The sequence below is a fragment of the Papaver somniferum genome, chromosome 7 (genome assembly GCF_003573695.1).
Source record: "Papaver somniferum cultivar HN1 chromosome 7, ASM357369v1, whole genome shotgun sequence".
NCBI classification, from domain to species: domain Eukaryota; kingdom Viridiplantae; phylum Streptophyta; class Magnoliopsida; order Ranunculales; family Papaveraceae; genus Papaver; species Papaver somniferum.
The window spans coordinates 204,751,129-204,767,724 of NC_039364.1; the positions used below are offsets into that span (position 1 = coordinate 204,751,129).

General features: G+C 37.1%; 1 protein-coding gene across 1 annotated transcript; it reads right to left on the reverse strand.

The window, feature by feature from the left end:
* Positions 1 to 3,372: 3,372 nt before the first annotated feature.
* Positions 3,373 to 5,078, reverse strand: LOC113295837. Its single transcript, XM_026544168.1, has 2 exons — positions 4,874 to 5,078; positions 3,373 to 4,487 (listed from the first exon to the last, which is right to left on the reverse strand). The coding sequence occupies exons 1-2, from the start codon at positions 5,076 to 5,078 to the stop codon at positions 3,373 to 3,375; spliced, it is 1,320 nt and encodes a 439-aa protein (XP_026399953.1).
* Positions 5,079 to 16,596: the final 11,518 nt, after the last annotated feature.

Sequence of the window (16,596 nt, forward strand, 5' to 3'; positions counted from 1 at the left end):
TCTTCAGATTGCTAATGTGGTTGCAGATATTCATAACTCAGTTGAACAGTTAGAAGAGGAGAATGAAGGCAAAACAGGAGAAAGAAGTACAAACATGCAGGAAGCGGAGATCATGGGAGATGAAGTTATTTATTCAACTCATCCACTTACAATTATACTTCCAGAAAGATCGGATCATGTGGCTACATGTACTATTTTAACTCAGTTGAAGAAGTAATCAGTTTAACAGACAATGAAAGTTGATCCATGAAAGCAATGGATTAACAAATAATGAAAGTTATTTTTATTTTTTTTATTAAGTGTCAACAATGAAAGTTTATCCATGAAAGCAATGGATTAACAAATAATGAATGATTGGTTTGTACACCAAGAAGAGAATGAGTGTTAGAATTGCAGGGTATTTACAGATAATGGTATTAACTTTGTGCATACACATAAAACCACGCATACTTTTTTATTTTTGTAAGTGTCAACAGTAGAAGTTGATCCAATAATGTGGGGTAAACAATGGAAGTTGATCCCATAGAAGAACCAACAACAGTTGTTGATCCCAAAAAATAATGAGTCGACAATGATATGTTGACTTATACTCTTGTCTGTTGATCTAATCGGATTATTTACCTGCAGGTACTACCCCAAGCTTCGATGTTCCAAGCTTCAGTGCGATCACTGCCGAAATATTTACTCCTACTCCTCCAGAAGAGATGGAAGATGCTCTGACTCAACAAACGGAATATACTCCTACATAGAAAATAGAAGAGGGTGATTCTGAAACTCCAGATGATGATAATGTGTTGGAAGCGCTTAAAGTGTTATACCAATTAGATGAAATTGATGGACCAACTAAATAGGAAGACAACACCCAAGACGATGATTCTGAAGCGACGCAAAGCCAAAGGAATCAGTCTGAAGCTACTGGAAGAGCAGCGAGGTATAACACAAGGTCATCAAGGAAGCCGCCAAATAAATACACACCTCAAACTAAAGTGAACAAGGGGAAGAAAGGAGGAAAGGGAAAGAAGAAGAAGAAGAAGAAGAAGAAGAAGAAGGGGGGGGGGGGGGGAGGTGTTGAAGAAGAACCGGAAATAATCAACCTTGATGATTACATTGATGTGATGCCATCTGAGCCAAAAATGCTGAAGAAGCCAGAAAAACTCAAACCCTGGAAATCCTGCACCGAGGAAGAACAAGAGGTCCTTCGTCCATTCTTTGAGAAAGCGACAGAAAGGTAAGTTGCATGTTCATTCATAGGTATAAACAATAAAATTTGATTCCATGGAACATCTCATAATAATACTTCCATTTTAAAAAATGCAGTGACATAGCATATAGCTTTTTTTTCAACAATGAGGTGGAAGAGTTCATTTATGGAAAGCATATCCAATTTCTAATAGATAACCAAAATATTAACAACGAGATAGTTGATTACTACAGCAACATGTTGAAAGGAAAGATGCAAGATCCAAGCAAGTCGAAATACTACGGGAAGAAGCACTTGATTCTGTCTATGAATGCTTATGTAAGCCGAAACTCTTAATCTGTCTTTTCAATAACTTGTTAGATCAACTTATTTAGGTTTATATGATCGCAGTTCAAATCTTATTTAGGTGAGATGAAACAATTTAGTGTGCTAGGAATGGTTCAAGTATACTTGTTGTTATCTAATATAAAAAACAAACTAATGTCAAGAATATGATGCAACATCTGATGAGGGGCGCAATAGCTACCAAAAATAACACGAAAGTGGAGGAATGTGCATCTCATGTAAGGGAGAATTACCCGGTGAATGGCGATGACGCATCCCTGACCATACCAATGTGTCTCCAAGACAGGAATAAGAAACCATTCCATTGTGTGGTGCTTGCCTTATTAGGTGGAAGATGGTTCGTTTTCAACACCATATATCACAACAAAGGATACAACGAACAATACGCTGTCATGGTACAACCATTGACTAATGTGTTGAACAGAATGGGAAAAAAAGATGTTGAGACAGATGGACCAGTAACTACAGCTTTTGACTACTTCCCTGTACCACCACAACAAGGGTTGGACTGTGCAATCCACGTCGGCTTGTTCATGAAGTGTCTGGTGAAGCATGGAGACTGCTGGGGTTTAAATGGTAAGACTGCCCAATACCATGAAAATATTAACAAGAAGAGAGTGAAGATGGCTGTCAGGATCTTGGGAGAAATTGGTGCATGGAAACCAACTTTGGAAATTACTGACACACCGGAAGAAGGTAAGCAAGTACAAGAAGTTACAGACTCAGCCGAAGAGGTTAAGCAAGTTCAAGATATTACCGACTCAATCGAAGAAGTACTCAACATGCAAGATTCTGTTGAAACATTAGATTAGTGCAAACACACTTAGGTGACGTAGTTTAACATATGCTGGTAAGTAATTTAGTTAATCTGTGTAGGTATGCAAATTGATTATCAAGACATCTTATAGTTACTGTAAATTTATGTCTGAAAGTCTGTTTATGTTCTGAAACAATTTGGAGGATATGTTTAATACTAGTTTGTTATGAATTAATATTACTATTAGTTATCAAGTTATTATCAAGTGAATGAATGTTGGTAGTAAAGATTGCAGGTATGCTCGGCTAATGGAGTTAACTTGTACATACAGATAAAACCATGAATTTTTTTCTTTTTATTGAGCATCAACAATGGAAGTTGATCCATTTTTTGGATCAACAATGGGAGTTGATCCCAAAAATCAATGGGTCAAAAAAATAATTGATGAACAACTGATTGGTTTCTCATGAAGTGAATGAATGTTGGTAGCAAAGATTGCAGGTATGCACAGCTGATGGAGTTAACTTGTATATACAGATAAAACCATGCAAATTTTTTCTTTTTAGTAAGAATCAACAATGAAAGTTGATCCAGTAATGGGGATCAACATTGGAAGTTGATGCCATGACTTGGATCAACAGTTTAATATGTTGATACTGTTTACATAGTAAAGATTGCAGGTATGCAAAGCTAATGGAGTTAACTTGTAACCATGCAATTTTTTTCTTTTCAGTAAGCATCAACAAATGGAAGTCGATCCAGTAATAGGGGATCAACAATTGAAGTTGATCACATGACTTGGATCAACATTGATATGTTGATACTGTTTACATAGTAATTTATCCTGTAAAAAAAACAGTAAACCTGGAACCTGCAAACTAACATAAACTGACAAGAATAACATTCATAAACAAATAAAACAGGATGTATGTCATTAAAAACACAACAAATCCAATAATAAAATATAGGAAAAGCATAAAAATAACTAGCATCCATGTTGATCATTCAAGAACTAGCATAAAAAGGTAAAAAGGAAGTTCAGAAAAATAGTAAATCATTCACTAAAACTTCAGAACAACATCCTCCTCAAAAAGTTGATCATCCTGGAATTAGACTCCTTGCGGAACACTAGTGCACGAGGAGCCAAAGGAGCTCTACGACATCTACGACGGTTGTGGAAGGCAAGTCTCCCACACTGGCTACACTTCCTTTTCTTGCAAACTTTCTCTCGAGAACCCCTGTACCTTGAAGTAGTTGGCCTTCCAGCTGACGCTCGACCATCATTGGGAGGCAAGACATAACCGTCCTCATTAATTTTAGGCGGCCTCTCACTGTCGGGAATATGATAGATAGGACGAGCATACAGACCTCTGCAGAACTCGATGGTATAATACGGAATAATGTACTTATAAGGTTCATCTGTCCCAATATGCAACATAGCTTTCATCGAATGGGTGCAAGGGAAACTATGCTTCTGCCACCAATTGCAAGCGCAAGCCTTAGCATCCAAGTCGAACGTGTGCTTTCCAGTAGGAGAAATTATTTCAAAGACTTTATCACTTGATCTTCGGAACTTGTAAAAACGGCAGTCGTTCACCCTCTTGTTGAGCCTAGCTTGCATCCACGGAGTAAGCTTTGAAGTCCACTTACTAGACTCCACCAACCTCTTGTAGTTATGCTCCATTACCTTAGCATGAATACAATCCACAAGTTCAAGTGCTGGAAGCCGCTTATCATGCTTAATCACACTGTTAAAACTCTCTGCAATGTTCGATGTGTTCTCACCAAACCTTTCTCCTTGAAAAGCATGAGCTGCCCAGTTCTGGAATGGAATCTTTACCATCCAATCAATGACTGAATCCAACTTCAGATTCCTCATACTCTTGGCAACAGCATAAAACTTCTCATTTGTTAAGGCAGTGTAGCACTCTTCAAACAACTTCACAGCAGTTTCCCTGCTCTTTCCCTTTGGAACCGGAATATTCTCTTTCATGTAGTACAAACAGTAAGAATGGTAAGCCTTTGGGAAGATCACAGGGACATGTTTCAGAAGGCCAGCTACACGGTCTAATATGATGGTCAGTGGACGGTCTTCCCTGATAATACCCTTCAAGTTGGTTAAGAACCATTCCCAACTCTCGCAATTTTCGCAAGGTACAATACCAAAAGCAACTGGATAGATCTCTAGAAAATACAAAAAAAAAAAAGATTCAAAAACTGAAATCCATGAACAAGTTATTGGGTGAACAACAAAAATTATGGGACCAACAACAAGAATTATTGGATTAAGAACAGAAGTTATGTGGTCAACAACTGAAATTATGGAACAACAACAAAAGTTGATACAAAAGAAAGGGATCAACAACTGCAATTATGGGATCAACAACAACAGTTATGGGATCAACAATTGAAATAATGGATCAACAGTAAAAGTTATGGGATCAACAACAATAATTATGGGATGAACAAAAGTTATGTGATCCATAGAATTGAAATCCAGGGACATATCAGACTATATTGTGTGATTCAAACAACGAAAGTTGAAACAAATTAATAATTAAAAAACATACCTTGGTTACCAGTTTTCCCGCAAGCAACCATAAGACCTCCCTTAAACTTCTCGGTGAGAAAAGTGCAATCAATAAATAACATCAGACGACAGTAATTATTGAAACCAGTAATGGAAGCTTCTAAAGCAACAAAAAACCTCTGGAACTGCTTCGTTACACCATCATACTCAAGGTTGACGACGCTTCCAGGATTATAACGTTCCATTGAGTCTTTATACCAAACAAAGTCTGAATATGACTTGATGTCATCACCCTAAAGAGACTCTTTAGTGAACTGTAAACCATGGTATGCCTGACTATACGTGAGATCAATACCATATTCCATATGGAGAAGATGTTGGACATCAGATGCAGTCTTCTTCTTCTTTGATGCTCGAAATTAATCCATTAAGATATCCTTCAGAAAAGACTTCGTCATCCTGACTTTTGTTGGATCAGAAGAAGCTAAATCACATGAATGCTCTCCGCGAAACTTCCTGCACTGAAACACACCTTTAGTTTTGGCAACGACAGATGCATGAAACCTCCAGCTACAATTTTGACTTTTCTTGTTCATACACTCCACAATGTAACGTTTCTTGTCACTCTTACGTACGTCAAGTTTGTAACCACTATGAAATTCATACTTCTTAACAGTATCACGACAATCGTTTTTACTTTCAAAAACCTGCCCTACTCCAGTTAAGACATTGGCCTAAGCATCTGACTTCTTGGGGACCATTTTGACCAAAGATGATCATCCGTCAAATCTTCTACAATAGCCACATCGTTGTTTGAAACACAACTTGATGACGACGAAGAAGGAGCAACAGAAGAATAAGGAGGAGGAACAGAATTAACACAAATCTTAAACTGGATGTTAAACTTCAACACATCAATCCCTTTCGAGATGCAGTATTGAATGAAAAACCTCAACTCCAAATCGTGATTAATCACGTGTGAAATTCCATCTACAGTGTAACCAAAAAGTACGAAGTCTTCAGGGACATAAGGCCAGTATTGTTTCACCACACTAATCATCTCTCTGACAGTAGTTGATTCTGAAACAGCATGCGATACAGTCAAATTGGATAAAGTGAACTCTGCAACAGGCATCTTTGGCCTGCAACAATCATAACAGATCAACAAAAACTAATAAAACATAAAAACAAAAACAAAATTTGAGATCAACAAACCAATGTTGACACCATAATCTGTCAACAACCAATGTTGATCCAATAAAAAAACATCTATCAACAACCATAATCAGAAAATTATCCAGGTTATTGCATCAACAATGAAAGTTGATCCAATAAATCTGAATTAACAACCAATGTTGATCCAACAAATCTGCATCAACAACCAATATTGATCCAATAAAAAGCTATCAACAACCATAATCAGAAATTTATCCAGGTTATTTGCATCAACAATGAAAGTTGATCCAACAAACCAGCATCAACAACCAATGTTGATACAAATAATCTGGATATTGTACAAATTTTCAGTGTCAATAACAAGGATTTTGCTACAAAAAAACAGCATAAACAACATCATATATGTTACTTTGCATCGCATTAGTATACAATCGGTGCAAATGTGAACCTGCAACATGAAATACTACATAAACATACATGCTCCATGTTAAAAAAAAATTAACTGCAAACCATAAGAAAAAGCCTAAACCTAACCTAAGCTACAAATTCAAATTACGTCGCACATCACTTGGGGGCTGCTCCCCCTCGTGAAAGATATATTCAATGTCGAATTTTAGATATGTAAACTGAGTTTATCAACACTAAATTGTAACTACTAATTGATTACACTAACTTCTAACTTCTAATTATACAAAAACTGATTCATCAGCAATCAGTATTCACAATGTTAGAGCATAGCTCGGTCGACCTCGCACGCGTTGCTATCTCAAGCATGTTTGTCAATGTTAGTGATCAAAACTATGAGTCTTGATTTCTAGCCTACATAGCTAAGTCTCGGACTAGGATAGAAAAGTGTAGTTGATCTCAAGGACTTCATGGCGATTCATCATACAACGACGAAGATCTACTCAAGGAACCGTGGAACTTCATCAACAAAAAGGTATGTGGAGACTGGAACTTATCTATCACTCAAAAGTTTATCTCTTCTATCTCCTACTTCTTATGAGACAAAAATCGTATGCTATACAGACTGGATCATACACATTTGATATTTCGACCCGAGTATATCTCGCCTATCCATATCTCGAAATCATGTGTTGGTAAAGAGTTTCGCTTTGATCAAGTTTATCTTCACCTAGTGACGAAAGTCATGAAAAGTTTCAATTACTTTGAGAATTGCTCTGACGCGAAACGGTCTGTGAATAACGGCTATATAACGTCCTCTGAGAATGTCTCAATGATTGGAATGAGAGTTTAGATTACATAACCATGTATTCCTTAATCCGAAGTTTTCGAACTTTGTTGATTGAGAGAAACCGGAGGAATTGGCTTTGCCAAGTCCGCGAACCCAGTCTGCGAACTCAGTCCGCGAACTGACGGAAGTTCTTGTACCGAGAGTTTCTGCTGGGATTTTCCAAAAACTCGTTTGCGTGTAAGTCCGCGAACTGGCGAAAGTCTCTTTGCCGAGATTTTCTGCTGAGTTTGGAAAACTCCACCGGTTGTCTTAAGTCCGCGAACTTGTTTGTGAGCTTAAGTGGTTATGATCTAAAGATGTGATCTGAACATGAAACTTAAATTACTAAGGAATGCTTTATGCAAACTGTGGCTATAAAGTTCATGAGCCGATTCAATTGAATCGAATCATCTTTGTTTCAATTGTGTCTTGTGTAGTTACATAATATCTCATAGCAATTGAACAACTCTCTAACTAGTTCATTTGAGTCAATTGAACTAGTTATGGTGAAGAATAACAAGGTTAATATGAAATGCTCATATGGTTAACCTTTTGGGTTACTATGTTGAACCAACATACACGTACACGTTTGGGCATGGTTTTCACGAACCCAGTAAACGTCTACCCAAGTGTGTGTGACAAGCTAAGTTTTCGATCTAACGGTTGAGAAATATTAGCTTGAATCTAAATCAGGTTTTCATCTAACAGTGAATATGGATTTCTTTGTAACTAAGGCAAAACCCTGATTTGAAGGCTATATAAAGGAGACATCTAGCATTGTGCAAAACTAATCCCCACACGTCTGTGTGATACTAGTGCACTCGCTAGAGTCGATTCTCCTTTTACCTTTGGTTTTCTTCTCTAAAACCAGGTTAACGACTTAAAGACTTCATTGGGATTGTGAAGCCAGACCGATACTACTTTTATCGTAGTTGTGTGATTTGATCTTGCATCTTCTATCGTACGAGTACAATCTTTGATTGGCTTGAGATCGTGAGAGTTATCCGATAGGCAAGATAAAGAAGTCACAAACATCTTCGTCTCACTGTTTGTGATTCCTCGACAAACCACCTGTGTAGTCAGGAAGGATTGTAGAGAGGTGATTGATTAATCTAGGATGTTCTTCGGGAATATAAGACCGGATTATCAATTGGTTCCTGTTCACCTTGATTTCATATCTTAAGACGGATCAAAACCTAGGGTTTATCTGTGGGGGACATATTTATCTTTTGATAGACTTTTCTGTGTGAGACAAATTTGTTTATTATCAAGTCTGCGATTTTGGGTTGCAGCAACTCTTGATTGTGGGTGAGATCAGCTAAGGGAATCAAGTGTGCAATATCCTGCTGGGATCAGAGGCGTAGGAGTACAACTGTACCTTGGATCGGTGGGAGACTGATTGGGGTTCAACTATAGTCCAGTCCGAAGTTAGCTTGGAGTAGGCTAGTGTTTGTATCGGCTTAATACAGTGTGTATTCAATCTTGACTAGGTCCTGGGGTTTTTCTGCATTTGCGGTTTCCTCGTTAACAAAAATTCTGGTGTCTGTGTTATTTCTTTTCCGCATTATATTTTATATAATTAAAATAATACAGGTTGTGCGTTTGTGATCATCAATTGAAAATCCAACCTTTGGTTGTTGATTGATATTGATTGATCCTTGGACATTGGTCTTTGGTACCGTCCAAGTTATTCCTTGTATTTGATAAAGACTAGATATTGAATTTAGCTTGAGTAAAAATCAAATCAGGAGAGAGATATTAACTCCTTGAGATTCTTTTATCTAGATTGAGTCTGACTGTCTAGTTGATTCTCTAGAAAAGTATTTCGGAGTTAGTCCATACAGATTGCTAAGCGAAATATTGGGTGGTGTTGTTAGACCCCCGCTTTTTCAATTGGTATCAGAGCAGGCAAACACGTTTAAGACCTTACAAGTCCGTGTTTGTAGCGATCTGACTCTATGGACAGAGGTGCTATCTCTATTAACGTACCACCAGTCTTCGATGGCTCCAATTAGTTATGGTGGAAAATTGTTATGCGAGCTTTTCTTCAATCGCGTGATTTTCAATCATGGGTATATGTGGTTAATGGATATGATGGTCCCGTTGTGGCAGTCGGTGATGTAAACGTTCCCAAAACTATTGGTGAATATACCGTTGTTGAGATAACTGCTGCAAAGCAAAATTCCGACGGTTTGAATGCTATCATACATGCCATTACCCCAAATCTTGAGCATCATGTGACAAACTGCACTAGATCTAAAGATGCTTGGGATATCTTAGAAACCGTATTTGAAGGAAACTCCAGTGAAAAGGATAATAGGATTCAAAACCTTAATTCCGATTGGGAGAACCTTCGTATGACAGATGAAGAAACATTTGATGAGTTTAATCACAAATGTCTGAAATTGTTAATGCATCTTTTGCATTGGGTAAGACTATTCCTGAAAAGGACATTGTGATGAAAATTCTCAGATCACTGCTATCTAGATACAAGTCTAAGAAGCATGCCATCGTTGAGGGGAATAACCTCGATAATCTTTCCAGAAACACCTTGGTTGGAAATCTTAAGATCTTTGACCATGAGCATACATCCAAAGTCGGTAAGGATGTTGCCTTTAAAGCACAAAAGAACACTAAATTACTGGTCAAAGGTAAGAGTGTTCATGTCTCTGAGGATGATTTTTCGGATAAAGATATTGACAAATCAGTCTCCTTGATCACAAGACAGTTTAGGGATGTTCTGTTGAAGAGAAGTAAACGGTTTTCAAGAGACAAACCTAAGTCATCAGACAAACCTCACTGTCGCGTACTTCCTAAAAACAGGGATGCTGACGAGGCTGATGACGAGGACATGCCTCAGTGCTTTAAGTGTAAGGGTTTTTGTCATTTTGCTAACGAATTCCCAAATCGTAGAAAATACACTGGGAACAAAGGTCTAGCTGTAACACTTGATGAAATTTCTGAAACCTATGATTCCGATGAAGATAGGAAATCAAGTGTATGGCTTCTTTGTGAAAACATCGATTTTGATACTTGTAGCAATACATATATCAACCTCAATGGGTTCGGAGAAGAGGGAAACCCAATCAAGCTGGAAGATTCTTTGAATCCGATAACTCGAAACCCTGTCAATGATGTTTCAGGATCAACTGTATGTCTGTCTTCTTGCACATCTCAGATGCCTGAATACTATCCAAGTTTGACGTGTTTGTTTTGTTCGATGAAGGGACATGAACTATCAAAGTGTTACAAATACAAGTACCAAATAATGTACGCCAGCAAACTTCAACGAAGAGCAGATCGATTAGCAAGGAAGCTGAAACTTGCTCAGAAGACCGCCGAGATATGTAGGATCTTATCTTCGTCTAAGAAGTTGGTTTCCAATGATAGAATAAGACCATTTGAAAAGAAAATATGGTCAAATCGTTTTGATAGACAAAGATCAGAGGATTCCTCCCATGAGGAAAAAGATGGACAAATCGTTGTCCATCGCAACACAACTTGATTGTGTTGTTGGAAAAATCTTGTCTCATGTGCCTGTTCGAAAAGAGACAAGATTAAGTGTTGATCCAGGCTTTAGAAGAGTTTTTCCTTCTTTTCTTAGTTTTGTAATTTTTTGTCTATCAAATAAAAGAAAGGGTTATTATCGACAATTCTACTCTTTATAGGGTTTTAGAGTTGGGCGTATACGAACTTGTCAATAGGTTTCGAACCCTACATTTCTTTTTCCTCTTGACATCCTATATAAGACTGCTTGTTGAGTTAAGTGATTCAATCACACAAATCCAGTTGTTTATAACTGTTCTCAGAGCACTATTTCGTCAGATGGAAAGGATGTCAACATGATTGTTAAGTCTCCAATCAAGGAAAAAGAAAAATATCCTGTATCTAAGTCCCTGAAAAGAAAAAGAAGAAATACAAGAAAACCCAGGTATGTTCCTTCTAACTCTCAGAAGTTTTACGAAGTTCTTGATGAGTTAAAGGAAATAAGAAGGGAGATTTATGAAATAAAGACACTCGTGTCTAAATCTTTGGAAATTCAGAGGACCCTAATTCGACCTCTTCAGCCAAGACAATTCGTGGGTATTGACACTTATCTCCGTGAACCTTATGTCCCGATGGTTGTCGATAACAAGGAGTTTGGGAATGATAAAGAATTTCTCAAAGGAATTGTTGCCTAGTATATCTTCTTTTTGGTTTAGTTGGAAGAATAACTAGTGCTTTGAATAGCGATGATTGTGACAACACATAGCTATTTTTGTTTTCATCTTCTTATGTTATTTTTTAGGTTTATTGGTTTTTAAATTCTAAAAATATTTGGAGGATGATGTTATTGCAGTGTTAATCTTTATGATTTTGTGATATTGCAATTTGATTATGGAATATGTATTGTTTGCGTCCATGAACTTGAAGGTCCCATATGCTGTCAAAAGTAAAGTCGTTCATAAATTGATATTCGTATTGATGAAAGGACGAATGGAATTTTGACAATTACAAACGTTATGCCTATGCAGTCATGTATTTGATGGAAAATAGGATAAAATCTTTTGTTTGACAAGGATAAAGTCTATTATGTCGTTATGATGGAAAATATAATAGATCCATGTATGTTATCCACGGTATTGATCTTCATTGATCCATTTTGTATGTTTTACCGTGAAGGCTCCATTGTGTGTCTTATGTTGAGCACGATACAACTAAGTCGACTATTCTTATTGGCTTTGTTGGTTGTTCCATAAGATGCTATATGTTGAGCATTATGAACTAAATTAATCATCTTGGTTGGTTATTTAGTTATTTGCTCCGAAATTCTTCTTTTGTCGAGCAAATCTTTTGACAATTAAATTGATTACTTTGGTTGTTTGTATTCCAATTAGATTAATTATAAGTTCTCTTGTAATTAGTCTAGTTGAGATTTCATATATTCCACAAGTTCTTGTGTTGAGTATATGAACGGCTATACAAATCATGTTCTATTGGTTAATGTAGTCGTATATTCCGTAAGGTTTTTCCTTATGTTGAGTATTTGAACGATTAAGGAAGTCGTCTCCGTATGATTACCTTAGTCGTAGCTCCGTAAGTTTACTGATGTTGAGCACCTTCAGTTAAATTAATCACTTTTGTGGTTTGATTTAGTTGCGTATTCCAATTAAATTAATCATGGGCTTTCTTGTGATTAATTTGATTGAGTTTTGGATATAGAAAATCATTTCTATGGTTTTTGGTGTCCAATTTAAAAATCCTTCTTTTCTTTCGAAATTAAGGTCGCTTTTGTTGTTCTTTCGGGAATGACATCAAATGGGGGAGAGTTCTTTTGAACTTGTGCTTAATGGTAATATCTTGCGGGGTGTGTGGATGTGGAATTTTATAGGGGTTATCTTGTATCTTAAAACTCCTTGATGAATGCATTTAGCTTCGGCTTTATGATTGCATCTAAATTAAGTTGGTATGTGTTTTTCTTTTAGTCTATGAAATGTCTCTTGTAAAAATTTCATTATGATCCCGTTCTTGTACCTTTGCCAATTTTATTGACAAAAAGGGGGAGAAATATTGTAGTTCACACTACAAATACATATGGTTTTTGCATCACTGTGTAAGGGGGAGTGGTTTCCATGATCGAGATGGAGTATTGACTAAGGGGGAGTGATACATATCACCATAGTATTATTGTTAAAGTCGTGATCCAATTGGACTTTGATGTTACATAATAATACTACGACATTGTATAATAAGGATCGAGAATCTCAATTTCTCTCATTGTTATAGCTACGGATCTTCAACAACGGTGATGCTAAACTTACAACCTTTGGGATCATTGGAGTACTTGGAAGGACGAAGATTTCAGGGAACGTTGAAGATTAGATTATGGAATAGGAGCCACTAAAGTTTATCTTTTTTGTATTCCATATGTATTAATAGTTTTGTCATTGAAATTGACAAAGGGGGAGATTGTTAGAGCATAGCTCGGTCGACCTCGCATGCGTTGCTATCTCAAGCATGTTTGTCAATGTTAGTGATCAAAACTATGAGTCTTGATTTCTAGCCTACATAGCTAAGTCTCGGACTAGGATAGAAAAGTGTAGTTGAGCTCAAGGACTTCATGGCTATTCATCATACAACGACGAAGATCTACTCAAGTAACCGTGGAACTTCATCAACAAAAAGGTATGTGGAGACTTGAACTTATCTATCACTCAAAAGTCTATCTCTTCTATCTCCTACTTCTTATGAGACAAAAGTCGTATGCTATATAGACTAGATCATACACATTTGATGTTTCGAGCCGAGTATATCTCGCCTATCCATATCTCGAAATCATGTGTTGGTAAAGCGTTTCGCTTTGATCAAGTTTATCTTCACCTAGTGACGAAAGTCATGAAAAGTTTCAATTACTTTGAGAATTGCTCTGACGCGAAACAGTCTATGAATAACGGCTATATAACGTCCTCTGAGTTTGTCTCAATGATTGGAATGAGAGTTTAGATTACATAACCATGTATTCCGTAATACGAAGTTTTCGAACTTTGTTGATTGAGAGAAACCGGAGGAATTGACTTTGCCAAGGCCACGAACCCAGTCCGCGAACTCAGTCCGCGAACTGACGGAAGTTCTTGTACCGAGATTTTCTGCTGGGATTTTCCAAAAACTCGTTTGCGTGTAAGTCCGCGAACTGGCGAAAGTCTCTTTGCCGAGATTTTCTGCTGAGTTTGGAAAACTCCACCGGTTGTCTTAAGTCCGCGAACTTGTTTGTGAGCTTAAGTGGTTATGATCTAAAGATGTGATCTGAACATGAAACTTAAATTACCAAGTAATGATTTATGCAAACCGTGGCTATAAAGTTCATGAGCCGATTCAATCGAATCATCTTTGTTTCAATTGTGTCTTGTGTAGTTACATAAGATCTCATAGCAATTGAACAACTCTCTAACTAGTTCATTTGAGTCAATTGAACTAGTTATGGTGAAGAAGAACAAGGTTAATATGAAATGCTCATATGGTTAACCTTTTGGGTTACTATGTTGAACCAACATACGCGCACACGTTTGGGCATGGTTTTCAGAAACCCAGTAAACGTCTACCTAAGTGTGTGTGACAAGCTAAGTTTTCGATCTAACGGTTGAGAAATATTAGCTTGAATCTAAATCAGGTTTTCATCTAACGGTGAATATGGATTGCTTTGGAACTAAGGAAAAACCCTGATTTGAAGGCTATATAAAGGAGACATCTAGCATTGTGCAAAACTAATCCCCACACGTCTGTGTGATACTAATGCGCTCGCTAGAGTCGATTCTCCTTTAACCATTGGTTTTCTTCTCTAAAACCAGGTTAACGACTTAAAGACTTCATTAGGATTGTGAAGCCAGACCGATACTTCTTTTATCGTAGTTGTGTGATCTGATCTTGCATCTTCTATCGTACGAGTACAATTTTTGATTGGCTTGAGATCGTGAGATTTCTCCGATAGGCAAGATAAAGAAGTCACAAACATCTTCGTCTCACTGTTTGTGATTCCTCGACAAACCGCCTGTGTAGTCAGAAAGGATTGTAGAGAGGTGATTGATTAATCGAGGCTGTTCTTCGGGAATATAAGACCGGATTATCAATTGGTTCATGTTCACCTTGATTTCATATCTTAAGACGGAATAAAACCTAGGGTTTATCTGTGGGGGATAGATTTATCCTTTGATAGACTTTTCTGTGTGAGACAGATTTGTTTATTATCAAGTCTGCGATTTTGGGTTGCAGCAACTCTTGGTTGTGGGTGAGATCAGCTAAGGGAATCAAGTGTGCAGTATCCTGCTGGGATCAGAGGCGTAGGAGTACAACTGTACCTTGGATCGGTGGGAGACTGATTGGGGTTCAACTATAGTCCAGTCCGAAGTTAGCTTGGAGTAGGCTAGTGTCTGTAGCGGCTTAATATTGTGTGTATTCAATCTGGACTAGGTCCCGGGGTTTTTCTGCATTTTCGGTTTCCTCGTTAACAAAACTTCTGGTGTGTGTTATTTCTTTTCCGCATTATATTTTATATAATTGAAATAATACAGGTTGTGCGTTTGTGATCATCAATTGGAAATCCAACCTTTGGTTGTTGATTGATCCTTGGACATTGGTCTTTGGTACCGTCCAAGTTATTCCTTGTATTTGATAAAGACTCGCTATTGATTTTAGCTTGAGTAAAAATCAAATCAAGAGAGATATATTAACTCCTTGAGATTCTTTTATCTAGATTGAGTCTGACTGTCTAGTTGATTCTCTAGCAAAGTATTTCGGAGTTAGTCCATACAGATTGCTAAGCGAAATATTGGGTGGTGTTGTTAGACCCCCGCTTTTTCACTCAAAATAATTCTTCAACAATGAGTATTATCCAAATAATTCTCCTAATAATTCATCCACACTATGAAATTATCTAGAATAATTCAAACCCGAGAACTGGTTCATGCAAAGCACATTGAAGCTAGAAAAAATTAATTATAAACCTTACATTGAATCATGAGACATTCTAAATAAAACAACAGAAATTCAAAAACCGGAGATTGGAGATTGAAGAATACCTGTTTAAGAGATGAATAACGATCTCGAATTCAAATAATATGTAAATGAACCAATCAATCCAGTAGAATCAAGCTTCCAAAATCTCGATCTCTGCAACAGAAAATACAAGTAAAACTGAAATCAACCGATTGAAGATTCAGAAACTACAAATCGAACATGCAAATATCAAATAAATTTCTACTCATCTTCGAATCACGAATCACCGTTACCAATTTGTTGCAGAAAAACAGATCGAGAAATTTCTGTTGAATCTGTTGTTGATGGAGAAACTGTTTTCAGATCTGAGATTAAAAGATACGAACGATCAAATTGATGAAAAGAGATTCAGTAGAAGAAAAAGAAGCTTTTCTGGAGATTAAAACCCTAGATTTCAGAGAAGATTTTCGAATTTTTTTCCTGTTTTCAGATGAAGAACGGATTCACTTTCTCTTTTTCTCTCTCTTTCGGTTTTTCTTTCCGTTGATAACTGAATTTTGGTTTTAGAATAATAAATATATATGAAGGATATATTTGTAATCTTGCTGAATCCTTAATGGACCCTTGATGGACTTTGGATGGAGAGGGGTATATTTGTTGCTTCATAAGGGTAATTTTGAAACCCGTTAAAAGGAGGGTCATTTATATGATTCCCACAATTTGAAATCCGCGGTGAAGTGGATTGGATGCAGATGAGGTGAAAACCGGTCCATACCGGCCCATGCTCACCCTGGAAAGGAACCATTACACCCCCCACCCACCACTCAGGCCCGGTTTATTTAAAGATATTGAAAAAACCCTTGAAAATCCCTTTCACCCGCAGA

Excerpts from the sequence above, each read along its gene's own strand:
- LOC113295837 (XM_026544168.1), bottom strand. The coding sequence starts at position 5,078 with ATGGAACGTTATAATCCTGGAAGCGTCGTCAACCTTGAGTATGATGGT. Across the intron at positions 4,488-4,873 it reads CGGGAAAACTGGTAACCAAG|AGATCTATCCAGTTGCTTTT; the intron begins GTATGTTTTTTA and ends TGTATTTTCTAG.